This window comes from Phasianus colchicus, chromosome 2 (assembly GCF_987193195.1).
Source record: "Phasianus colchicus chromosome 2, bPhaCol1.hap1.1, whole genome shotgun sequence".
Classification (NCBI taxonomy): Eukaryota; Metazoa; Chordata; class Aves; order Galliformes; family Phasianidae; genus Phasianus; species Phasianus colchicus.
This window is the reverse complement of record NC_143437.1, coordinates 68,493,395-68,520,902: the sequence shown is the minus strand read 5'-3', so window position 1 is coordinate 68,520,902 and position 27,508 is coordinate 68,493,395. Positions and strand designations below refer to the sequence as shown.

Sequence of the window (27,508 nt, the reverse complement as noted above, 5' to 3'; positions counted from 1 at the left end):
TACATGGATACATGCTGGAATTTCACTGTGACCTGGAGATGCCCCTGTAATACTCCCCTGTTTCTGCCACAGGCAGGGTGCAAACTTCTCCATAAGCAGTCACCTACCTATGGAGAGCAAACCTCGCAGAAAAATCATATGAAGGTTCAGAGTCGTCGGAATAACCAGGCCAGCTGCAAAACAAATATTTGCCACGTGGAAAACAAGATGATGGATCTCCTTCCAGTTTTCACAGGCAGTCTCATTGAAAGGCACAGAAGTGGCATTTTTTAAGTCTGGAATAATGCCTAGTGGAGTGAGTGGGCTGATTGCTGTAGTGTCCATCTTGAAGAATCCTGCAAAGAGAAGAAAAAAAAAAAAACAAAACCAACAAACACACATTAAACTGAAGCATTCATGGAAAAATGCTTTTGAAGGGCAATCTAGACCTAGATAGTGTCTTTCACCTAAGTGTTAAGCTTCAAGAATGGCCTACTTCAAGTTTTGGAAGCCATGCATAAACAACATTGTTTGAACACTAGCTACTATAACTCACATTGCTCAGTGAAACATGCAGGGTATTCCTCCATGTCCTGCACAAATAAGAATCACCTTTTTAGTCTCCAATTTACTGAATGGCTCCAAGATCACAAAGTCAATAGATCTCAAGGAGAAATTAACCTGCATAAAACTTCAAAGCAAAAAAAAAGGGTGCTTTAGTGTAAGGTTTCCTTAAAACACACTGAGTCCTTCTTCTAAATAAGGACTGGTGGTTCCTAAGGGAGGAACAATGCTGTTTCCTTGATTTAAAAAACATAAAAAAAAAAACAAAAAAACAACACACCACAAAGTGAAAAACAAAACAAAAAAAAAAAAAAGGAAGAGCCTTAACATCTGGCTCTCCTGCAGCATCATTTGGGGTCTCCTAAACAACATATTATTTAGCATTAATTAACCAGAGAATGCAAAAAACAACGAACCAAAGACAAAAGCACCATCTACCCAACAAATTACTTCTGAAAACAATAAATAAATGTTATGGTTTCTCAGCCCATTGATGAGCTATCAGACCAAAAGGGGAGACACCCAGGCTGGTGAGTTATGATGAAGTCCTTCAGGCAAACCACTTGGTCTGCCTATAAGCAACCTTGCAGGACTCTGCAGACCTCCAGAAGAAAATAAAAGGATTAAAAAAAAACATGATTCCTAAATTAAAAATATATAGGCTTTTTTTGTTTGTTTGCTTTTGCACTGAGCACCTCTTCAACACTTAACGTTGCTTCAGTGCCATCCATTCTCCTACTTCCTCCAGTCAACTTGTGTTCAAGACTTAAGGAAGTCAGGCAATGTCTCAAAATAAAGAGTCTCTTCACCCCCTTTTTAAAGCAGTGGGGAGAAAGACACCAGGAAGGAAAATTCAACTATCTCGTCGCTGTTACAGCTGTCAGTTGCCCAGAGTGCCACAGATAAGGCATGCTACAGAACACAGAGACATTTAGCAGGATCAAACACTGCAAGGACATGGTGTACACCGTCCCCACGTTGAAATGGTTCTCAAAGAAGAAAAAAGTATCTAATTCTTACAAAATAAAGCCAACAACCAAAGAAACACCATAGTTCTCTTATTTCTGTTCTTAAGAGCTCATTTTCCCCCCCGATTCCTGCATCAGTCACTCACAAAGGCATGAGCATGCATTATGCTGAGTTGCTACCAATCATCAGGATGTAACATTTTGCAGTGCATACGAGAGAACAGAGGATGCCCTGCTCTCCTAAGGCTTGGTTGGAACACCTCACAATTTGAAGACTTATGGCCCATGGCAGTCACTCTGCTCTTGCAAACCACGATTCCAGTGTCATGATCCAGCCTGGGTTATCAGGAAAAGGTTCTTCTCCAGAGGGTGGTCAGATACTGGCACAGGCTGCTCATGGCAGTGGTCGTGGCCTCAATCTGCCAGAGCTCAAGGAGCATCTGGACAATGCTCTCAGTCACACAGTCTGATTTTTGGATGGTCCTGCAGTTGGACTCAAGGGCTTCTTCAGGGTCCCTTCCTACTTAGGATATTCTATGATTCCATGGTCATAAAGCAGGACAACAGAAGGGTTTCTCTAGCATCTGACCAAGCTAATGGACATCTTTGCCAGTAGAGCATCCACAGCTGTAACAAGGGGATGTTCAGTGCTTTTGAGCATCTGCACCACCTATTTAGCTGCCTAAATTACAACCTGGGAAGCTAAATCTAGACAGGTCTATCTTTTATAAGCTAACACCTTTAAGTCTTCATATGATTACATTTGATACTGCCAAACTGGAAAGAACTGGAAATTTGATTGGCCTAAAAGTGCTACCCACAGTTAATGCCAGGAGGTCAAAAGTGAGAACTTTGATTTTTAGATCCAGTTCTTCAGTCTTCACCTCCAATGCTGTCATGTTGCAGCATGAGCTAAAAATCTGCTGTTCAACAGATGAACCTCAGTGCACCAAAGTTTTCATTTTAGAAGTGCAGAATCAGCCCTTTACAGCTGTGATGTAGGGTTATTTCCCCTGAGAAACTGTTCTGGTACAGCACAGGACTTCGTGTTAATATCAAAGATGAAAGTACAAACAATGCCAAACCACGCTGGAGAAAAGGGTGGAAGTAGTATCAACTGAAACATATGTGTTATAGCACAAAGTTTTGTAGTACAAGACAAAAGAATACTTCTTAATTACCAAATAATTTTTCTTTCATATAGGTTGAGATACACCATAGCAAGAGTTTATCCAGATGACGGAAGGCTCAAGCCAGCTGGCTGACCTGAGAAAAAGGAACACCTTAACACTGAACAAACTCAGTGGCACAGCAATACTAAATCGATCAGAAATTAGCATAGCTAGCAGGAAAGCCTAACCATTTTTTCTTACTTGCACGACGCTTGTAAAGAGTTACAGTAATACACTCTCAGAACGCAACTGAATACTCCAGCTGAGTTTGCCGTCGTATTTTTCCTGTGCTCAAAACATCTTTATACATGGCCAGACTTTCAAAATCCCAAAGGTCCCCCAAACCTCAGATGCCTTCCAAAAGGGATTTGGAGAAGCTGTGCAGGGGGTTTGCCGAGCTGATACGGGACACACGGAGCAGCCAGCTCTCACAGCGCACTTCCTAGAGGCACCTAGAGGCACTTCGTTCGAGGCACCATTTTCCTTCTCATAACGAAGTAGGCGCGAATGGAAAAGCGCTGTAAGAAACGCTTCCTTTCCATATGCTCTTTAGGGCAATTTCACTTCAGTTAAACCTCGGCAACTACACCTTAACCCCGCCAAACTTCGCCGCATTTTCACTCTGCGCAGCGAACAAGAAGGCACACCTGCGAGGAGCACCTCCCGCGGGCTCACAGCCACGGCAGCCCGATGCCAGCACCGCACCGCACCGCAGCCTCGCCGCCCGCCCCGGACAGACACCGCCCGCACAGGCACGGCACGGCACGGCCCCGCCGGATGCGGCCGCAGCTGCCGCCTGTAGTCCCGCTTTCTACCAACGCCTCCAAGCTTTGTTTTAGCCCAAAGCGCGCGTGCACCAAAACGAATAGCGAAGCAAGGAACCGGTTCCTTGGGCCGCTTTTAAGATTAACGAGCAGAGCAGCCCGCCCTGCCCGCCCCGGGGCAGGCGCCGCACCTCACCCCGCTGCCACCGCGAGCCGCGGCACCGCGCCGTCCCGAGCCCGGTTCCACCGCCCCCGGCCCCTCACCTGTCCCCGTGCCCCCTGCTGGGCGCCCTCGGCAAAGTTTCCCGGACGAATGGACGGCACGGATCCCCGCTCCTCGCGACTCCCGGTGCCGGCAGCCCCCGCCCGGCCCCGCGTCCCGCCGCGGCCCCCCGCCGCCGCTGTGACTAAAATAGGCAGCAGCCGCCGGCGGGCTGCGGGAGGCGCCAGCCCGGGGCCGGCAGCGAGCGGCCGTAGCGCGCAGGCGCCTCCCGCCCGCCCCGGGGGGCTGCGGGGCTGCCCGGCCCGGCCGCGGGGTTGGGGTTCCCCTCGGGAGAGGCGGCTGTGAGGACCTGCGGCGCGAAGCGGTGTTTTGACGCCTGATGCCCGCGAGACGACGAGGAGAGGGGTGCCCGTGTTCCTTGTGGGGCGAGCCCTGAGCTCAGGCAGCGTGCCTGGCTTTTGGGTGGTTAAAATTAGAAGCACTGAATTCCCCCCTAAAGAAGCGGCAAGCAACGTTTCCCCTACATGGTGAACCAAGGAGTCAACAATGGCCTTTGTAAAACCTCGCCTCGACTTGGCACCTGCCTAGGCTGCTGTGTCACCCGCAGGGCGTTCCAGAAACGCCAGCAGCACGAGCCCTGCAAGCCCCCACAGGCTGCAGGTACCATGCTTACCCCCAGGGTGCTGAGAGACCCCGCACGCTCCCACACGGTGCTCCCAAACTGCTGGCATGCACCTCCTGCCACGGGGACATGCTTGCAGTCTGTGGCAGCCTGGAAGCAGAGCATTGTCCAAAATGCGTTATGAATTGTGAAGGACTTCACCGGGGCTATGCTTCCTTTTGTGAAGACGTGAGGAGCTGGGTTCACCTCCTGTCGATGCGGATGCAGCACAACTTCACTGAATCCCGCAAACATAAATTAACCTGACAGGAGCCAGACATGAAAACTGTTTGCTCTACGTTTATTTATGAAGGGGCTGACTCCACACAGCCAGATCAATGTTAGAGAACCGTGGTGATGCATGTTGTTCGCAGAGCTGTCAGTGTAGATTTACCCTCCATTGTGTTTCTCTTTTCGCTATCGAAGCCTTGGCAGTTCCTGTACTTTCATCAGTTAGTTATTTCCCAGAGTCACGGCCCACCAAAGAAAATGTCACCAAGGCTGCAGGTCACCTCATTTTGCCCCTTAGAAACACAGAATCACTATGGTTGGAAAAGACCACTAAGATCATTTAGTCCAGCCATCAACCCATCTCCACCATGCCCACTGACCATCTGTCTCAGTGCTGCATCTATGCTTTTCTTGAACACACCCAGAGACAGTGACTCCACTACCCCCATGGGCAGCCTGTGCCACTGCCTCACCACTCTTTCTGAGAAGAAATTTTTCCAAATGTCTCCACTGCTGTGCTCTGTGTTACTCACAGCCTAACTCTTGGTGCTGGGCCCTGCTTAGCACTGTGGGGCAGCAAGAGGCTGTGCTGAGCAGCTGCCACATAGCTCCTCGTCACTTTGCAAGCGCTCTTCCTCTTCCCAGTGGGCGCCACTGATTCCATGGCCTTTTTTAGGCAAAGTTTTCACTGAAGAGGGAACAACAGCTTTGTGTACCTCGCTGCTGTACCCTGGGTCCCAGATGTGCCAGGCTGATGTTATTTTGAGACAATGGCAAGTTCTATGAAATGCTTCCATTTATAGCTTCAGGAAGTTTCCTCAGCATCTGCAAGCCAAAAGATGCCTTCTCTCTACCAGTCTTTTAAATCACAGCATCACAGACTGGCTGAGGCTGCCCATCTGACCCAGCCCCTGCTCCAGCAGGGACACCCACAGCAGGGTGCCTAAGCCCACATTCAGGCAGCTTCTGAAGATCTCAGGGAGGAGACCCACTGTTTCTGGGCAGCCTTTGCCAGTGCTCCATCACCTGCACGGCACAGCAGTGCTGACTGGTGCTCAGAGGGATTTCTGTAGATACACATAGAACTCACAGACATGATTTCTGTGCCTGTGAGTTACCCACAGGGCCTGCTGTGCTGGCTAAATCATGTGATGACAAAAAAAAAAATAGGGACCTGCTATAAATTCCCCCCCCCCCCCACATGTCACAAGGCTGGGTCACTGCACACCTGTTGCCACAGCCTGTTAAGGGCAGTGTGGGGAGCTCAGCCCAAAGGAGTCTGCTTGTTTCTGAAGATCAACGGATGGAGTGGGGGGAGTGCTGGTATATTTTTTATTACTATTGGTAAGTATCTACAATTTTATTTCCATACAAAAAAACAAAAACAAACAAAAACAAAAACAAAAAACCCCAGAACTAGATAAGAAATGTTTAACATGTCCAGAAAGGCAGGCAGAACTCTAATAATAATAATAATAATAAATATTAAATAGTCATGGAAGGAGGAAAAAAGAGGAATTAGGGGAGAGGCAGGAGATAAGCCCACAGCATAACTTAAACAAGTGGCAGGAAAAGCACGTAGGATTTGAGAGTGAAAACACTGCACGCTCTGCGGGGGAAGAAAAGGTAAACAGATGAGCTCAGAAGAACTGGGGGTGGGCACGAGGCAGCTTTCTTTAAGTTAGATTTCTCTTTGCAAAACAAAAACCAACACAAAGAGAGGAGGATAAAGGTAGGAACAAAATCAATAATCCACTGAGGGAAAAGATCACTCATACCTGGGAAGAAAGTAAGCTGAAAAAAATGCTAGGAATGACATATCAAGAGCGAAAAACAAAGCAGGAACGCACAAGTTCAGTCCAGATGCACAGAACAGGTTGCTGTAGCCCAAATGTCATGCAGGAATTTTTGATGGATTTGCTCAGAGTAATCCTAAACCTGGAGATTGTAAACACCCAATTTTTCGACTGCATTAGCTGCTTCCTCAGCCATGACAGTACAGTCAGCGTGGAGCAGCTGCAAAGGAGGGGCTGCCCCACATCAACTGAGCTCCTCTGCTGCACTGGTGTGTGGATCCAGAAGCTGGATTTCAGTCCTGCAGCTTATAAACAGCTGCAGAAACATGTCCCTATCTGACACCACTGCGGCTTGCTGCTGTCTGAGCAATCTTTGAAAGCAAAGGCAAACACAGAGTTACATACAGTCCTCTGGTTTCAATGAATAGATAAGACCACTCTTCTGAGTAATGTTTATTGTACTTCCTTGTTCTGTAAAGAAAAAAGCAACAAACCAACATCTATTGTATAGGGTTAAAAGCAGGGATACATACTGCAGTAGACAGATATTTATGTGATTATTACTTTTGCATGTAATATTGGCTTAAGTACACATGCTGCTGTATAAGGCAGTTTCAGAACTAAAACTAAAAAGCAGTATAAAAATATTGCAGATCTGATTTCAAAACATCTGTATGTAGTTTCTTCACACTAGTAACTACTCATTAATTCTTTAAGTATGGACATACGTACTGAAAGAACACAGTGTGCTTTGCAAAGACTGTGGAGACTCAGTAAACATCAGAACACGGAGCTGTACGGCTGTCAAGAAGTGCTCCTATTCCCTTCACATGGAAGAGCTGCTTACAGAAGTCATCTGGGAGAGCCCTAACTTTCTGCCAACAAAAATGGGACACTTTTGCCTCATATTCAAAATATATTTTTTTCCTAAGCTAAATCTCGTAGTAAAACAGAGCATCTGCCACAACTACAAATTTTAAAGCTTTTAACATTAATTTACGTGAACCAATCAGAGCACAGACTTCAAGCTGAGCAGCTATTTCATACCAATTGCTGACACCCATACTCGTATATCCTACCAGACATGGACTGGATTACTTCCCCTTTTTTTAGGAGATAAGTCGTTCTGCATTTACCTCAGTGTACAAAAATGCACATGGGCAGACATAATGGGCTTTAAGGCCACACCACAGCTCACCGCCCACATCCTGCTCATGGAGCTCCAATAGCCCATACTCAGTACTAGGCATCTGGATTCTCCTCTATGCTTCTTATTGTTTACCAACAACTACAGAACCCTGGAACCAGACAGCCCTTCACCTGCCCGGCGTCACAGGTGGGCACTTCTCAATGGTGGGCACTCAGATGTGTCTTTTCAGAGCACTGACTTGCTGTACTGCTTACAGCAGGAAGGTGGAGGATGCGATGGTACTGCTCACTTCCATACAGTCATGCACGTGGCACTTAGAGCACTTAGCCATGAAATGGGATTTCTGGCTTCAGCATCTTGCTCAGCCTAAGGGACCTTTACACATTTCTCTTGAAAAACCACCACATCCCCCAGGCGTTTGGGTGAGAACTAAGAACAGTGAAAACTAAGAGATTCATGGCTAAAGTAGTTATTTACCACCATTATTTTACGGTGCTTGTTTATTTATATAACATCAGTGTCTGTGTTCTCAATCATCTGCAATACACTTATCTGCAAAACCCTGCTGATATGGGGAAATATTGATATCCCCACAATACATCAAGGATCCCTTTAATTAGGAGCTCTGGTGGATGAGACAATGTCTGGGAATCCACAGCAGAACAGCTGCTATAAGGTTTTTCTGCTCCCAGGAGGTTTTGGGAACACCCCACCTTCTCCCCAGTTGATGGCAATGTCTAACAGCACTTTTGGCTTGCAGAATGATGACTTGGGTGAAAACTCTTTGCTGCAGAGCCACCTGCAAAGCTGCTCCCTCAGTGGATGGTTTGCCAGCTGTCATGGTAGATGTGGCCCTGAACCCTGCAGACCTGTCCCAGTGCGGTGCTCCCTGCAGTTCCATCTGGTTCCCAGGCTGACAGGAGCAGCTGGCTGCTCATAGGATGTGCTGCTGCTGCCTCACTCTTAAATAGCAGTGAAGACATACAGAGCTCCACCTGCACACCTTGATGCACTGGGAGGTATTTCCATGCTGAGCTCTCTCAACGCTTTTGACTCACACAGAACACAAAATGCAGACTGTAAACAGTGAAATATGAAGTGAGATAGCAAACCTCAGCACCTCTATGTTCTGATTGGTGGTATTAATAATCTGGATTATTAAGAGCTACTTGCTTACTCACTTCACTGTTCTAACACACAATATGCTCAAAACTGTAATCCAGGTCATTAATACCATTCAAGAGCATTCAAGCACTGCTCACCACCTTTCTCATTTTTCAGCCATTTACTTCTGACAACTTCAACACCACATCTGCTGACCCACAGAAATTTACCGGAAAGGTAATGTGATTTGGACAAATGGAAAAAAAAATAAATGGATGTGTTTCCTTAGGAAACCTGAACTTCCAATACTTGAAGGGAGCACATAAATAGGAGGGGGAAAGGCTGTTTACAAGAGTGAATAGTGATAGGACAAGGGGAAATGGTCTTAAACTGAGACAGAGGAGGTTTAGCTTAGATATTAGGAGGAAGTTTTTCACACAGAGGGTGGTGACACACTGGAACAGGTTGCTCAAGGAGGTTGTGGATGCCCCATCCCTGGAGGCATTCAAGGCCAGGCTGGTTGTGGCTCTAGGCAGCCTGGTCTAGAGGGTGGCAACCCTGCACATAGAAGGGGGATTGAAACTTGATGATCATTATGCTCCTTTTCAACCCTGGCCATTCTATTCTATGATTAATGTAAGATCAGTATGTATTTTCAAGAGAGATTAACAAACAAGCTTAATAAGGTATTTACCTTTTTGTATTGTAAAAAATGTCAGTAATGCAGTAACGCTTTGGGGCAGACAAATATGCACTCTGTTATTAGAGAGAAAGAGAGAAAGAAAAATATTTAATTTGTTAATGTGGATTCAGCAAATAGATGTTCATTTCCTTTTGTCTATTCAAACAGTTCACTTCTATCTAATTAGCTTATGGATTCTTTTAATTTTTAACAGATGGTTTGCAAGACCTGTTTATGTGAGTACTGAGTTGTATTTTAATTTTCCATGTATATGGAGTAAAATATGTATTATATTTATCATTTGCAATCATTGAATACTCAGCACTTTTTTATTTTTTTGCTGGAAATGTTTCATCAACATATTATTTAATTATTGCAAGCTTATGCCTTTTTAGAGGTCTGATGAAACGACTTCACCCAAGCTTGTATCCAGCTTTCCTACCTCTATCCTAGCAGAGGTCATACAAAGGTGTATAGTTTGAAACAATTATTTGCATTACTGAGTTTCCTTTGATCACTCTACCACCACTAATTGTCTGCAAGGCAATTAATTCTTGAAAATTTAGGACTGGGCTGGCCCTCCTCAGCCTTCAGTCCAGCTTCTGCTATCACAGGCAATCACATCAAATAGTATTTTTCACTAAGCACATTCAATTTACCTTGCATAGTATATTAGTTATAAAGGTACTCAGAGGTACATTCTTTTCTGGCATTGTGTTGTTTCGAGTATTGCATGCTAGAGTAAAAAACATCCCTCAGAATATATTCCCTGCGCTTACACTACTGCTCGTTAAGCATGCAGTACCCAGTGAACTGCAGGGTCAATCTCAGGGTCAGTATGGTTCTTAAAGGCATTTATCAGATGTGTATTGCTCTGCCAAAGGACTGTGGCCAACCAGCCACCGAGGCCACTAGATAGGGAAGACCTGCTTTGAAGATCTCATACTAACAATCAACAAGCTCTTTCCTGAATAAGACCTCTATAAAGCTGAGTGGAACACTATTTTATTTTATTTTTGGCTCTTTGGACTATCCTCAGCTATGTAGTTTTTTGGCATGTGCAATAATAAGAAATTTGAACCCTTCTGCAGGCTGGAAGGGTGATTCCAGCGTGACGTTTAATATCCTAAAAATTCTGGACTGTGAACAGATGCAGATGAATGAGCAAACAACCACGTGCACCAGATTCGGCTGGCCTTATCTGTAAACACATAGAAATGTAGACATTTCTAGGTCCCACAGAAGATTATGGAACTGTTCAAAACATAAAACATGAGTATAGGAAAGTCTGCTGAGCAAGAAGAGGATTCATGATAGCGTACTCAGTTCACAAAGTAGCATTAAGGCCATTATCTTTTCACTTAAACCAATTATTAAGGAGCTCAATCCCCTCCCTGAAGCTATTCCTGAGTAATAACATAGGCACAACCAGGTAACGCTCAAGGCAGAGCTTCATCATGCTCTAAATGTTCACTAACCTATAAATTAGTACTGGGCACATACAACATCACAAAAGATTGTATTATTTCACTGACATCAGTATGAGTACTTCTTTACTTAGGGTAAATTATGCAATTCTCCAAAAATACAATCTTATGAATCACATAGCAGAGAGTATTGTACAGTATATTTTAGAAGCACTGTCAAGATGCAAAAAACAGGGGTGGAGAAAGCTTGGTGTCTCACTTCCAGTCCTTTTGTGTGTATGTATTTTATTGTAGATATATGCCCTGAATTCTACAGTCACAATGTTCTGCTAGTCGTGACTCAAACAGATGCTAAAAAATGGGAAATGATTTTTAGAAGGTGACTCAAAGCCCCCAAAGCACCCTACCAAAAGCCAAACAAGAACATTTATTCAGATATTCAGATATTGACTCAGCCATATCCTAGTAGAGACTACTGACAACAACCAATTCAACCAAAGCATCACAAATGGCTGTGGCTGGAAAGATGACTGACACTAGGGCAAACGCTAGTCACAAAGAAGAAGAAAATAGTCAAGTAATGGAGCACCCCCCGTCACTGCAGAACAGGTCTCTCTCTAAGCAGTATGCTATAGCTTAAACAGAATGTGTACACTTGAAACAGAAATGGCTGGACATGACTCTTTGGTCTTATTTTAAAGATGATCATGCTGGCCCTATTTAAGGCAAGTTTTCTATTACATATGTATGGGACAATTCCATATATTTAAGAATACTGAGAAGAGCAATAAGCTTTGTATTATGCCTTAGCCTAGAACCCCATCTTTCTATGTTTCTAGACTATAATCTTTTTATGTTTGTGGACTGTTACATATAAAAATGTGAGTATAAACTTCATTTTGGTCCAACACATTTTATACCAAAAGAAATTGATAAATCTGGGGCCCTTCACCAGAAAGGGAGGTCAGGGGGCTACTTCAAATCATTAAAAAAAAAAGAACGTGAAAGCCCCTCAGCACACAGAGTGGCAACCAACAAGATCCTGGTAAGTCTACTGAGTTATGACTGCACGGTATGACATGAGAACACCTGCTGCTACAGGAAGAGCCATGATGCTGAGCACAGCGTTGGAGAGATCATTGCAAGTCACACCACACAGCCTGCTGCCTCATCCCTTCACTGTCACCTAATGAGCAGCGTCCAACCAGGGAGTGCAGCCATGCCCCTAAAGTGTTCCCAGGCTCTGGTACTTGGTGCCTCCGTTATTTCCTGAGCCAGCCCTCAACAGCTGTTGGTGAATTCTCCTCTCATATTTTAACAATTCTCTTTTCACCAAGGAAATGACAGCAGTTTTAAAGTAACAAACACAGAATATATAATGTGCAGGGTTATTAGCAAGATTTAGGGATTATTGCATTACATGCTCTGCTATTTATGCCTCGCAGATTTCTCTCTCTGAGGAAGGGGCCTAAAGCTAAAAGGAGAACGTGGACAGCATTCTTATACACTGAAGGCCATGCAAACAGATGCTGTTTCAGACCCCTTCTAACAGATTTGTTGTATACACACTGCCCGATTACTTTTCAAGCACAAGATTGCAGTGTTGTTCTAAGCCCTCCAGCCTCAGGAACATAATCTGAACTTGAACACATACCTGCACACACAAATACACAGTAGTTGTCCTACCAAACAGCACAGCAATTTTTGATTTTAAATATTAAAAAAGTGATCTACCTCGAGATCTATCAAGCAGCAATACAGTCTCATAAAATAGTAATGCTTCTTATTTTTGGATTACTGGCATGCATCAAGCATAGCAGCAGGAAGGTGAGCTAGAAAAGACATTCAAACTCTTCTCTCCAAAGGCAGAGTGACCTCAAGGTTCAGAACCCACTTTCTCCCACTTAAGCTTGATCTCATGCTCCCTTATTTTACTAAAACACCATAGATTTAGAAAGAATATATTTTAAATCAAGAATTTCACAGGCACAGAGATGCGACTCTGGAAGCTAAGCGAGAATGCTTCAGCTCAAAATTGTTCTTGTTGCTGCAGCTGTTTCTTAATTTCTTCCTGACAAGTCTGGCTAAAAAGGATACTGTAAAACAAACTCCCATGGTTTGACAGCTGATTGATAAACAACATTTATTGTACATGTCATGAATGGCACTTACACCCCGGAAGTCCAGGTCTTGTAGGATTACATTCTATTAGAAACACTGCACAATCATTTTCCTAGTACGTATTTGCAGCAATTAACTGCTTTACTTTTCCAATGCCAGCAATTACATTGATGCTTGTTTTCACATAATGCCCTTTTAGGATAGCCTGAGAGAAAGCAATTACCCATGGGACAAGACTGGTTGTTTTATTTTGTTTGTTTGTTAGAAGAATTTGAGCACTTCAAACTCTTTCAGTTCTTCAAAAAGAAGAACAATACAACTAGTTGCTTTTTCTATAACATTCTTCACATTAATTGGAACAAGGCTCACATGGCAACAATTCAGTGTTATAAACAGGTCACTGTGTTTTGAAGACAGCTTGGTTGTTTGCATTAATGTAGAACTGTGTATTTTATTACGGCAAGTAATTTAGAGAAAGTATAATCACAAATACTGTGGTTAGAGTTGGTTGGTTTTGTGTTGTTGTTTTTTGGTTTCTTTTTTTAATAAACACTACACAGAGGCTGCCACAATTACAATAAAATTCCAGCCTATTATCATTTGTTTTCCTCCTGAAGTAAAAAGATCAACAGAAGAATCAACAGAAACAAAACATATTGCACGAGTAGTCAAAATGCACAAGCCAACCAGTTGGCTCTACAGGAAGAATTCAAGCAACTCCAGCTAAAGTAAGTGGCACTTCAGTCAAATTTGGTGTTACTGAGCCTCCTTCCACTTCATCTCTACACTCAGATGCTTCCCCTGTCAGCTCTGGGAACCATCAGGGAGAACATCCCCATGCTACTGCTTCCTGGGAGAGCTGCAATTGGGGACACCTGGCCGTGGACGCCCCGAGGACCTCCTCTGCAGGCGGCGCGGGGGTGGCACTGGGGGTGTCTCAGGAAGCGAAGTGTGGTAGAAGTTGGGCAAGCGGATATCGTACCTAAAGCCCTTCCCCACGTGCACCCTGTCATTCAGGGCATACAGTTTTTCGGCGATGTCGCTCCCGATTAAAATTGAGAACAGGCGTGAGATGAAACGATGCTTAGCAAACAGCAAGTACAGCTTCTTTCTCCTCCAGGCCACATACCGACAATCTGTCTCTGCTGTAAGCGTTACCTAGAGAACAGAAAATTAAAATCAGCTAATTATTATGTCTTTGTATCTGCTGCAGCTAAAGCCACTTAATCCATGTGTGTGAAGCTGCAAAAGGCAAAGAGAGGGTTGACAGGGAGGGGACACCCGAGGCTGTACCTGCTGGCAACAGTGAGCAGGGTGAGCACACCCCTGCTGTACATGGCAGCTGAAGCAGCCCTGCTTTGCCCTCAGCAGCCCACACTGGCAAAACAGGTCTGAAAATCTCTCTACAAAGGCCACTTGCCCTCATGAAGTGAGACCAGCTTATCACCCTGCTGCCAGCCAACTGACAGCAGTGCAGAGGCTCACAAGTGACAGGCTGGGAGGACACCATGTCCCTCACTGTCCCCCCATGTCACACAGTACTGCAGCCAGCTCTGAATTTCACCGCCAGTGGGCAAAGCATCTTCTCCCCACCTCCAGTGGATGTGGTATCTCAGCTATTCTAGCACAGCCAGCAAATGCAAACAAGAGTTCACCTCTTGGATCAGCTTTTAGGAAACACTTGTTTGTGCTAACAGGATGCAAACAGAAAAAAAGATACAAACAGCATGACCAGTCCAATTGACATCCCTCCCCAAGACAACAGAATGCCAGATGTTTGATTTCACAAACATCACCCACAAGTAAATGAAGTTATTTCTAAACCACTTAGTGCTTCAACAGTTTTCTCTGCTCAAAAAAAAACCCTCCACTTTTACCTGGAAAATTCCCTCTTCTGTGGGTCTCAGTGAATCCCATTCAGGAGAATCCAGAAATTGAAGAGGAAAAATATAATGCAGAAACTCCCCATCAACTGTCACTCTGATCCTACCAAGACAAGATATGTTAATTTGTTAGTATTATGTGTACAGCAGCAACAACTGCAACAAGATGTTCCTTCTATTAGGTGAAGAGTTTAACTATAGCTTTGATAGCACGAAAAAACAACCATTTCCTGACTCTGTATTAACTGCACTACACTTTTTGAACCCAATTGGATCAGACTAGTTGAAGGAGAACACTAGACAATTGTGTAGCCATAATTCCAGGCCATACTCAGCTCACACACTATTCTGAGACACCTCTGTGCAGCAACTTACAAGCTTGCTCATGAAATGCTAGTGTCTGCTGGCAAGGTGAAAGACCAATGCACACACCACCAGCTGTCTCTTTCCCTTGGAAGCCATAAGTATATGCTTTAGGTATAGCAAACATACAGTTTACAGGGAATCATATGGAAAAGACTGAGTGCAAGGCAGAAGGTCCCCATGCCATGCATTGCGCAGGGCTCTTCTCCTTATCCTGGACACAAATTCCAATGCCACAAGACTGCCTCTGGAGGCAGAAGACAGAATGGAGGCAGGGTGTCTGTCTGAATGCTGTGGCCTTCTGTAGGTGCTGAAGAAAATCTTTCTTTGAACATTTTTCTTTTAAAAAATTCTATGTAAATTTGAAGGCCATGGGCAGGAAATGTTTGCTTGAACCTCAAAGCAAGTTGTGAGAATCCCCATTTCACATCTGTTTTGTACTTGCAAAAGCACAAACAGCAGCCCTACACCACCTGAAGGAGCACAGCAGGACCTCCCTGCATGGCTGTGCATAAAAAAGGATGGGCATCTCTCTCTCAGTATGACTGTCCAAAAGCAACCTCCACATGGTACTTTCTTGACAGCTACAAAGAATGCTCCAAACTTGGGTTTCTGTAAGGCTAATTACTTAAGATCCAAATTGTTCATTGTCAATAGTACTGAATGAGCTCCAAGCAGCTCACAGATTCCATCTACCCATGGAGCACAATGCCAAAGTGTCCCCTCAAACTCAGACCACGGCCATCATCTCTGTGTATCACATATACCATTCTGGTGGCCCAGGACCACTCTGCATGCAGTACATAAGCAAGTATTTCCTTTTAGGAAAGCATCAGCAAGATTGTTAAAAAGGGCATCCAGTGAGCAGGGAGTTCAAGCAGCTGGGATTTATTGTCTCAGAGTCTAACAAAAGGCCACAGCATGCAGTAACTGTAGGGTCAGTTATGTGAGTTCTGGATAGGGCTTAACTACATCTCATTGCAATGGAAGCATGCTGTGAGACCTTATTCTCTTCCTTATTACCTCCCTTCTTCCAAATACAGTCTATAGCAGAGTCAGCATACTCTATTAGACCATTTACCTCTATCTTCAGTTTCTTAACTACATTTTAGACCTGCTTCAGATTATACTGAACAGTATAAGAAAATAAGAAAGATGCTGTGTTCATCAGCTAAGCAACAGATAGCAAGATACAGCCTAAGACTGTATGTTCTTGCTTGTTCCCTCTATGTACCTAACCTGTTAAGTGCTATGATACATTGCTCTGGAAAAGGATGATTTTAAATCCTTTTCTTCAGGCTATTACAGATTTTGTGCTTAGTGTTTCTACATTAGCGTTGTCCTAGACAAGTGTATTTAGCCTATTAATATTACCCACATTAATATTTAATCTACTGTACTGGAAAATGAACAAACAATACACAAATGAGGCAATTTTTTGCTTTCATTTTCAAGAAAGGGATGGGAAGACACTTGCAGCGAGCAAGTCTGAGCAAACTGATACAAACCTGCCTGATACAAGCAAAGACAGTTTGTCAATAGGTGTTTTGCCCTGCATAGCATAACAGTGCTCCTTCTCCAGGGTAACCACTTCTGCATCACAGCACAAAACAATCTTCCTGTAGACAGTTAAGGAAATTCCTAGAGGCTGGAAGAGAGCACTGTAGAGCTCCTGGAATTCTTTGTCAAAGGAAACACTCCGAACTTGGTAGGTAACATAAATGAATTGTACAAAGCATATAACAAACAGTATAAAATTCCAGGAGAATATATCAGCAGCACAGACATCCAGCCAAGCCCAAACAGAAGAGCAGAGGAAGCCTAATCCAAGCAAACTGAAGACATAGAGAAGCCCAAAGAATCCACTTCCACCCATGAAGCCAACAACAAAGAGAATACTAGCTAGGTGGTAGATAGATCCCTCTGCCTCTTGCTTCCAGGTGACACACGTAGGATGTGCATATATCAAGCTTTCCCAAAAACTTGCATTTTCGCCCATGGCTGGACTAATTTTTTGATTCAGCTGAATTTTTGAAATTGTTATTGATGTGATACAGCCAGTGGAGTCCTTTGCTTTTCCATTCTTGCAAACTGTTCAATGATCACATAATAGCAGGGTCTCTTTTGGTAGTAAAGTTGCACTTAGGATTTCCAGAAAATAGGAAGCTAATGTTCTCAGAAGGCAATGCTGTTTCTCATCAGTTCATGCGTTGTCTTGACTTTGGCCATGTCATCTGTAGTTTTATCTGATCTGGACAAGTGAAGAAAAGATGAATTACTTATAAAGTGATTTGCATCAATTAAACACGATCAAAGCTTTTATTGTCTAAAACCACAGACTGCATTACAATCATCCGATTTCCCTTACATCCCTATGATTCCAGGATCAAACCTCAACACTCATCCTGTTGAAGATTGTGGTTTTGTACACACAAAGCATGCAGGAGCTATCAAATTGCCACTGAATCCACATAACGTGTACATAACATTCACAACATCCCGTGAGAAGTCTTTCCACAGCCTAACTGCTGAGAAAGTGGTTGTGTTTGCTGGTCCTGAGCCTGTCACCCGAGAGTCTCATCTAATGCTTTTCCTTGTTTGGGAACAAAAAAAAAAGATTACAAACTTTTGTCCCTTGCTCACTTCCTCCATGTCATTCTAGATTTCTGTCAAACCACTTTCCTTTCTCCTCTTTGCCTCTCTGTTATCATTCATGAGTTCAGCAAAGCTGCTTCATCCCTGGAGACAACAAACTACATCCCCAAACATCACAGTATGGGAAACCTGAGCATTGCAGGGGATGTACTTTTCTCCTACAAGGACAAAATTTAAAAGTAGCTTTAAACAGACCGGGATATCTGAATGTGAAGCGAGTCATCATTCAAAATACTTCTCAAAAGGCATTTATAGAACAGTCTAATAACAGTCAAATGTTTTACGTTATATCATTTCATGCCATGGGTCACATAATTTTATTGGTTAGCACTGTAAAATGTTAAAAATGCTATTTTTTTCCACACTACAAGGTATCCCTGATAGTTCACTAAAAAGTAAAATACACAAATGAAAAGCATTAAAAAAGCAAAAGAAATAAAATTAAAGTCTGCTTTCTTTGTATCTCTTTTAAAGTAAAAAATACATGTTCCAGTGACAGATTAGAAGCACTAGAAAGTGCAAAACCAGAGCATTAGCCTATCAGTAGTGTAAATACAAGTGAAGGTCTTTAGATGCCAGTTTCTTTTCCTGGTAGAGCACCAAGGAAGCTAACAAGATCTTGCTATTCAAATTATTATTCTCTAGAATATCAAAGGTAGCTACTTTTTTTTCCAAGAGCCACAGAAGTCAGCACTTAAAAGAAGTAGCGCTGGTGCAATGAAGCATTCAAGTATCATTCAGCAAGGCTTTCAGTGCCTTCTTTTTCAAAACAAAGAAACAAAAAGAACAAAAAACAAAACAACACAATGTCAGATCTAAGAAATTCACAGAGCAAAGTCACATCACATTTCCTAACTGCAACATCTTTGCTTCTTTAAAACTTACTCAAAATCTGACATTAAACTCATAATTAAAAAAATACTAATACATAAATCCTGGACAATCATTTGTCTGTTTAGAAGAACAGTTTAGGAGGGGACCTCTCCCTGTTTGGAAGTAGGGCTGAGAAATCACTGGCCTATCAAAATGTCACAGCTGAAAAAGAGGAACCTTTCCAAAGTCAAGGTGATCCTTATCCTAGTTTGGTAGAAGGATCTGCATTACAGGAAAGAGGCACATTATAGCTGTAAGTTTTGGTGTTTGCCTCTTTACCCAAAGACTATTCTCTGCCAACAGAATTGTTACTGGTTTTTCATCTAAGTATAGGATTTAGCACCAGAGAATGGGAGTTCAGAATTGTATTGGCCTCAAAGCAGTTATCTAGGCACGAAAGAGCACTCAGAATTTTAGGCAGCACTTCCGTGATCAACTGGTGAGATTTTTGAACCACTAGAAAGTAAAATAGGTGCAGGATAAAACAGACATGTTCCTGAACTTTTGTTCTGAATCCTTTCAGCATTTTCACTGAACTGTCAAAGTCACAGCTGAGGGTTTTGTTATTTATTTATTTTTTTTTAAATACAATCACTGGTAACATAGATTATTGTTAATACTTCTGTATCGCCAACATTTTGTACCAACCAATTCTTGTCAAAATACCAATTTCTACACAACATCCAGTGTTTTGAATGGGATTGTGACTGAGACGTTACATGGGAACTGTATACATGACACAAATAAAATGCTGTGGATCTGTACTGTAACCTCCTTCCTCCTTTCCATTTCCAACATCTTTGTTCATGTAAAGTTGCATGACATTGCAATAATTTCACAAAATTTATGTACAATTTCCAAACCACTTACAGCATTCATAGGCTACCCGCACTATATCACGGAGCACTGCTGTAAAACATCTGTTCATGACAAGATGGGTCAAAGCAAATTTGAAAGAACAGCATACTGGTAGAGCACAGACAGATGGCCATCACACACAAAGCCGAAAATCCCACTCCAAAAATGCCCTGTACTTCTAAGTATTTTTTGAATGGAACATATCTTTCAAAACCACCATATGTAAAATTCCCATTTATTTAAATTTTGCACAATGATAACATCTGCTGCTGTAGAGGATCTCCTTTCCTTCAGAGAGGAGGAAATGAGTGTGACATGGGGCAAGCATTCACACAGAAGACAGCCTCACCAGCATGGCACCCTCCTGAACTGTTATACAGAATCACATAATGGTTTGGGTTGCGTTGGGAAAGACCTTAAAGGCCATCTAGTTCTATACCCCTGTCATGGGCAGGGCTGCCACCCCCCAGTTCAGCTGCCCAGGGCCTCATCCAACCCAGCCTTGAGTGCCTCCAGGGATGCGGCACCCACAGCTTCTCTGGGCAACTGTGCCAGTGCTTCACCACCCTCTGAGTAAAGAATTTCCTCCTAATATCTTCCCTCTTTATGTCTAAAGCCATTACCCTTTGTCCTATCACTACACTCCCCAGTACAGAGTCCCTTTCCAGCTTTCCTGAAGCCCCCCTTTAAGTAGTGGAAGGCCACTGTAAGGCCTCCCCAGAGCCGTCTCCTCTCCATGAACCACCTCAACTTTTTCTTCATAAGAAAGCCTGTCTTCATAAGAGAGGTGATTTGATCATCTTTGTGGCCTCCTCTGGACCTGCTCCAATAGCTCCACATCTTGTTGTGCTGTGTCCCCTGGCCTGGACATAGGTGGAGCCTCATGAAAGCAGAGCAGTGCACCTCCCTCTCCCTGCTGACAACACCACTTGTGATGCTGCCCAGGATACAGCTGGCTTTCTGGGCTGCAAAGCACACATTGCTGGTGAACGCTGAGATTCTCTTCAACCAACACTCCCTGCTTGAGTTGGACAGCCAAAACAAACCCTCCAAAAGCACTGAAGAACACTGCTTGATGTAGGTGGTTTCTCAGGGCTGTGGCCATGCTTGCAGCGGCTGAACTACAGACAAAAAGAGAGGGTTCACTTGTTTTAATCAAGAAAGTATTCTAACATTTGCAAGCCACATTTTTGTCAGTTTTTCTTAAGAAGCTTTAACTTGAACAGAGAGGATAGCATGGGTGGATTGGAGCAGAAACAGTTTTAAATTTTGATTGGTATTTAATGCTAGATAAGGCCATTCACATTTTTCTTTCTAGTTCCTCTAACTCCAGAATTTACAATTTTGAGGGCTTCAGGCCAGTCATTATAATTAAACCATTAATCTACTGCAAACCTAGGGGGAGAACTTGGAGAAGTGCACCTTCCCCAAGTACTTGTCCAATCCTATCTACTCTTTCCCCTGCTAAAGAAAAGAAATTGCACCTCACACACACACGTCCCCAAGTCTTGCTACAGCCCCCACCACATGTCTACCAGGTTCAAAACAACACAGACTTGATGGCTGCTGGAGACATAGATGCCCCAGCAAGATCTCCCAGTCCAGAAAGAAGATGTACCACATGATCACAGGTACCAAACCATTTTGGGGAATTTCACTCACTGCAAGTCCTTCTTTCTGAGGCATGGAGAAAAATCAGCCCAGATTGGAAATGCAAGAGACATTCAGCAGCATGGACTTAGAACAACCCATAGCTTTTCTGAAAGAGCTAAGCTGTCATCAGACAGTGATAAAATTAATAGGTTTGCTGCAGCTTCAGGCATTGAAGGGGATATCTCAAGTATATTCTCTGATATAAATGCTAGCCAGCAACTGAAAACTTCAGATGAGCAGAATATTAAAATAGACAAAACAGAATGAATTTGTGTTGTTATTTGCATGCACACTGTATGACCTCCCCAAATGGGCCTTTTCCCCACTCACTGCAGCACTCCCACAGAGAATCACCAGTTACGTAAATTGTAATTTGCTTAAGAATGGTGTACTTCACCCCATTTTTGCCATTGATGACTCAAAGTCAATTATGAGAAATATTAATTACTCTGTTTGAACCACAATAATTTCTGAACACCCACTCCCCTCTCCTCAAAAATAAAACCAGCCTTGAGGCCACAAGCATTACTCTCTTTGGTCTTTTTAATTAAGTCAAAAGTGAAGCTATCCAGATGAAATACTCTATTCCTTAGCTGCTTTACTGTTCATATTCAGGCAGGTAGCCCTCAGGACATCACACTACAGAATTTGACAAGAGGCAATCGCCCATGCTGAGCTTGTAGTCAGCCTGCTCAACATTGCTACAGCTTTGCCACCATGGGGAAGATGTTCCAGTACCCATGCTTGAATACTCACAGTGAGATTATGCTGCATTTAGCAACTCTATCCCACTGGTTTGGACATCTGTGTGCAGGCTAGCCTGGCACTCACTGCTTCAGGCATGCAGAGGGGAGCCTGGGATCCCACGGCTGGGGTCCCAAAGCCTCTGCATCCAATAGGTGAATACCAAGAACCCCATCTGGGCTAGGATGTCTCATCCTGTCTGGCCATCCTTTAGCCATATGAAGAGAAGCTGCTCTTTAATTTTATTAAGTACTTTCTGTAGCATAATGCAATAGTGTTTTGTTCAGCATGTCTATTAATGAATTCCTTTCTTCCAATTCCATTAGGTTTCTGGAAACTACTCTTACTACCAATAAGCATTTCTCTTAATGGCTGTTTAAGTAGTACACTTTCCCCAAGCTCCCTTACTTCAGCAGTTGCTCCCTTAGGGTTAGGCACCCAAAGGGACTGAGATAGCCAAACCCTGGATGACAGTGCGTTGTCTAACTCATATAGAACACAGGAACTATGCACCTACAGATAGGTAAGGCCAGGCGCCTGAAGGCAAGCATGGGTGAATGCCCTATTTCTAAACAGCCCCTGAAACCACTCCAGGCTCAAAGCATGCATGCAGCAATTAAGACAGCAGCTAACGCCACAAGCTCAGGTCGTAGCTTACTTCACACTTTGTGGAGCTCTATTCTAGAGAAAGCAGTGTCACTATAGTGCAGGAAAACTGTTTTCCCAAGAAAATGCAGCCTGCACAATGCAGAGAGAACAACAGTGACTTCATCGCAACCCGTAGCATCCATCTAGGAAGCTGAAAGAGGAGAAAGGAGAATGAGGAAGAAAAGGACTAACTGATCCAAAAGACAAAAGTACCATGATAATCAGTCACTATAAAATTAGATATATTCAGATTACAAAGACATGCAAGCATAGATAGCAAAGGTAACTAATGTAATTACTTCAAAAATTCCCTTTGCTGGGAATTAAGTCAGGATTCTGTCTGATGTGTAAAAGAAAACTGGGTATGCTGTTAGTAAAAAATAAATTGATATTTGCTATGATTCCATTTTTCCATTCTTTACAAAGTCAGACTGGATGACCGCAACGGTGTCCTTTGGACTTTTGTTTTAAGTTACTTATTATAAGAAAGTTATATGGCAAGTTTTAAAAAGCTGCACAGCTGCATATGATTTTGTTTCTTAATGAAATCACAGAAGCATGGCACGGTTTGGGCTGGAAGGGACCTTAAAGATCATCACATTCTCTCTTATGCCACAGGTAGACAGGGACACCACCCCCTAGCTCAGCTGCCCAGGGCCCTATCCAACCTGGCTTTGAAAACCTCCAGGGATGAGGCACCACAGCTTCTCTGGGCAGCTGAGCCTGGAATAAAGAATTTCCTCCTAACATCTTAACATGAATTTGTTCTTCTTTAGTTTAAAACCATTCCCTCTTGTCCTATTACTATCAAACAATGTAAAATGTTGGTCTTCCTCCTGTTTATAATCTCCCTTTAAATACTGGAAGACCGCAATGAGGTCTCCCCAGAGCCTTCTCTTCTCCTGGCTGAACAAGCCCAGCTCCCTCAGCCTGCCTTTATAGGAGATGTGCTCCAGCCTTTTGAGCATTGCTGCTTCAGGCAAAAGAAAATACTCAACGCAGATAGGTCTCTAAAATTATTCCCCATGCAGATCTTACAGCAGAAACTTTCATCCATGTGAAGACAGAATTCCTTCCTGCCAATGCTTTCCAAAGAACAGGGCCTCCTTCCAGTGAAATACTTCAAGGTGATACACACATGTGTGGCATCCACACCTGAGGAACCTGCTTCCAGGCAAGCACCTTCATTGCAGCACAGAGCCACTGCAGCACGGCTCTCCCCGCACTACATCACAGCTCCAACAGGCAGGACACCCTCATGAGTTGCTGTGATGCATTTTGGCCTCCCCATGGGAGCATGAAGCTGGATCTGCATTCCCTTGGGCTCTGTGTCTCACCGATGTTTCAGCACTGCCACATCTTCCAGATCAAAACAAGTAGCTGGGGTGCCTTCAAGCACTTGTGGCATTTCATAGAATCATAGAATGGCCTGGGTTGAAAAGGACCACATCTAGTTTCAACCCTCCTGCTATGTGCAGGGTCACCAACCACTAGACCAGGCTGCCCAGAGCCACATCCAGCCTGGCCTTGAATGCCTCCAGGGATGGATCACCCACAGTCTCCTTGGGCAACTTGTTCCAGTGCATCACCACCCTCTGTGTGAAAAATTTCAGTGCCTTCTGGATTACTCTGAGGAATAAGCACCAGCCAGGCATTGGACTCTGCTCTGGTTATGCTCCCATGGTCAAAACTGTCACTAGAGGTGACCTTCAGTCACCTTTCCCACACGCGGGGCTGTGGATGCCCCAGTCTCACCTCAGGGGCTGGCATGGCTCAGGCCAACACCCCACCAGTAGCCTGGGCCTGGCCTTGCCCTCCCACTGCAGCCAGAGCAGGGCAGGAGCCTCTCAGCAGGACTTCATTTCATTCAGCTGCAGCTGGGAAGTCTGGGTTCTGCTTACAATCTGCTCAAATCCCTCCTAATCTTTTTAAGAAGTGGAAAAAAGCTGGGAATGGGGGGAGGGGAGGGAGGACAGTGAACGAGAAGGAAAGGCCACAACATCATAGAATAGTTTAAGGTTCATTAGCAGCACTGCATACAGCAAAGCTGCTATTATTTAGTCTTTAAATATTTAAAGACCAGCCTACTATACACAGATTACAGTACTTGGACGACTGCTCATTTATCACTATAAAGCACACAACACAATCCTCCGTGGCTGCAGAGCCAGTGCTGGAGATGTTATCTACCGTTCCTCTAGGCGGTGGCTGACATGAAAAAAATGACAGATTTTTCTCCAATTTGAATCAGAACTGAGGAAAAATGAGCACGTGGTATTTGTGCCAAATATTCCCCACAGCCCCCACTTTTTTCTTTAAGGTCTTCTGCTCCTAGGAAATACAAATATGGAAGGACAGTTTGGAAAGACAGTTGTAATTTTTTTTTAATTGTTAACTATGGATCATGCAGTTGCATCAGATTTATATGCTGAGCAGGACTAGGCAAGTGGTAATTTAGTTCTGTTGTGTTTTACAGTAAGTCATAGAATCACAGACTCGGTAAGGCTGGAAAAGATCACCAAGATCACCTAATCCAACCACCAGCACACCTCCACCATGCCCAGTAACCACATCCCTCAGTGCCAATCTTCACCTTTCCTGAACACCTCCAGGGACAGTGACTCACCCACCTCCCCGTACAGTCTGTGCCACTGCCTCACCACACTCCAGGAAAATATTTTTCCTAATATCCAACCTGCACCTCTCCTGGAGCAACTTACAGCAAAGTGAAGCACAAATTTAAGCTTTTCCACAGTTCAACTTTTAAGTTAATAGCAGAAAAAAACAGCCACAGTGCCTGTTTCACAGATGCTGTAGAACTGTGTCAATGAGCTACGGACTCGGTGTGAGTGGCTGCGTGCAGCTGTGCCTTTGGACTGAATGCCTCTCCTGTATCTGGCCACACCACAGGACAACAGGACACAAACCTCACCTCCCAACAGACATAAGCACTGGGTTTGGTGCTACACCTGGACGTGGAACTAGATGGGGAGGGGCAGTGCCATCAGCTATGAATCTAGATATGCAGCATGCTGAGTCACAGAGTGCTGCAAGTAAAGCAGAGGGAGCACGAGGCAGTGAGGCTGCCCCAGCGGGGCTGCTGATGTTATTCATTTAGCCTTAATGGAGGGCTTGGGGTTAGAAGTACCTCTCTGTTGAGACAGTATCACACGGCCCTACCTGCCCAGCAGCACAGCACAGCGGCAGGCACTGAGCTCAGGTTCAGCACTGGTCTCCCTTCCACCTGCCAGAGGCAGTGCTCTGAGTGTCATAAAATCATAGAATGGCCTGGGTTGAAAAGGACCACAATGATCATCTAGTTTCAACTCCCCTGCCACAGGCAGGGTTGCCAACCACCAGACCAGGCTGCCCAGAGCCACATCCAGCCTGGCCTTGAATGCCTCCAGGGACGGGGCATCACAGAGTAACAGAGCAGCAGCAGAGGCACAGACCCCTTACAGACACCAGGACACTGACCACAGCTCAATTCTGAAGGGCAGCGTGAAAGGTTAAAAGAAAATCTCGTCTCTGAAGAGGCTGCATGCTGTATGCAATGATGAAATGCAGTTCAGCCAACAAGCCTATTCTTGAATCCTTCATGAACTTTGTTCTCAACTTTCATTATAAACCATTTTCTTGCCACAAAATTCACCTGCTCCGCATTTCCTCCTGTTTTAACACCTATCCTCCCTATTTCTCGCCATTTTGCAGGCAAGGCATTTTCTTAAAAGCACCCACGTGAAATTTTCAGCTCCTTCACTGACAAGCACCGTGCTAACCTTTGCGTGAAACCTGAACAGCGTCAGCCCCACAGATGCTGGAACCGTTCCTAATTTCGCTGCGGGCAGCGAGGGCGTGTTTACCTGCAGTCACGCACTGTCAGTGCCCTTATCGAGAGACGGGCAGGGAGCCCGTCTGCTGGGGGACAGATTTCATCACCACATCGCCGTACCACCACCCCGTGCTCTGCGATTCAGTGCTGCGAGCAACTCGCTACGCAAAGTGCTTGCCCGGCAAGCGACTGAACGCCACACTTTGGAAATATGTTTGGAAAAATATATGAGCCTCGGGAAAAGAAATGTTTTCTATCACTTGTAGCTGTTTCTTCGCAAAGAAACAACCGCGCGGACAGAAACAGACCTTAATTTCAGGGCTCATTTGTTCTTCCATTTGCCGTGGGAAAGAGGCAGCGCAGGGGCAGCTCAGGGCGCAGCCGGCGGGGCACGAAGCGCACTTCCGCGGAAGCGCGGCCGCAGCCCGAAGCGCGCACAGGGAGCGTACTTCGGAGAGAAGCGCACTTCCCCACCGCTCCGCGAGCCCTGCTGCCGCGGCCGCCCCGAGCTCGCGTTCCTCTCCGCGACACCTCGCCCGGTTCCCTCCCACCGCCCCCCGGCACGGCACCACACCGCGGCCGCTTACCTGTCCCCGTGCCCCCTGCCGGGCGCCTTCGGCAAAGTTTCCCGGCTGGATGGACGGTGCGGGACGGGCGGGACGGCGCGGTCGCGGGCGCTCCGCTCCTCGCGGCTCCCGGTGCCGGCAGCCCCCGCCCGGCCCCGCGTCCCGCCGCGGCCCCCCGCCGCCGCTGTGACTAAAATAGGCAGCAGCCGCCGGCGGGCTGCGGGAGGCGCCAGCCCGGGGCCGGCAGCGAGCGGCCGTAGCGCGCAGGCGCCTCCCGCCCGCCCCGGGGGGCTGCGGGGCTGCCCGGCCCGGCCGCGGGGTTCCCCTCGGGGCTCTCGGCGCTGCTCGCGGGCGCTGGGGGCTGCGTGGGGCGGGTGGCGGGAGGAGGAGGCGGGACGCGCTGCGGTACCGCCGTGCTGGGGGCCGAGGCGTCCCCGCGGGCTGTGGGGTGGGCAGAGCTGGCGGCTGTGCGGCCTCCCAAACTTTTATGCCTTGGAACGCTCGCGGCTTTATTTCTGCCGGCTCGGTGCCTGCACGAAAGGAAAAAAAAATCCAGCATCGACCAACAAACCCCCTCGGCTTTTACAGCAC

General features: G+C 45.1%; 1 protein-coding gene across 7 annotated transcripts in view; it reads right to left on the bottom strand.

Annotated features, from left to right (window-relative positions):
* POPDC3 (popeye domain cAMP effector 3) overlaps window positions 1-27,177 on the bottom strand; it is a 49,470-nt gene extending 22,293 nt beyond the window's left edge. Inside the window, exons 1-5 of one of the 7 annotated variants that reach the window (XM_090135938.1) lie at window positions 26,939-27,177; window positions 22,530-22,670; window positions 16,597-17,339; window positions 14,720-14,828; window positions 12,851-14,000 (exon numbers count right to left, since the gene is read on the bottom strand). In XM_090135938.1, coding sequence (XP_089992064.1) covers window positions 13,683-14,000; window positions 14,720-14,828; window positions 16,597-17,087 — 918 coding nt within the window. In that variant the 5' untranslated portion in view covers window positions 17,088-17,339; window positions 22,530-22,670; window positions 26,939-27,177 and the 3' untranslated portion in view covers window positions 12,851-13,682. Of the gene's footprint in view, window positions 1-107; window positions 336-2,692; window positions 2,778-3,638; window positions 3,659-3,711; window positions 4,205-12,850; window positions 14,001-14,719; window positions 14,829-16,596; window positions 17,340-22,529; window positions 22,671-26,938 lie in introns of those variants that run through there. The other 6 variants (XM_090135939.1, XM_031610840.2, XM_090135937.1 and 3 more) reach the window with 6 other exon arrangements.
* Window positions 27,178-27,508: the final 331 nt, after the last annotated feature.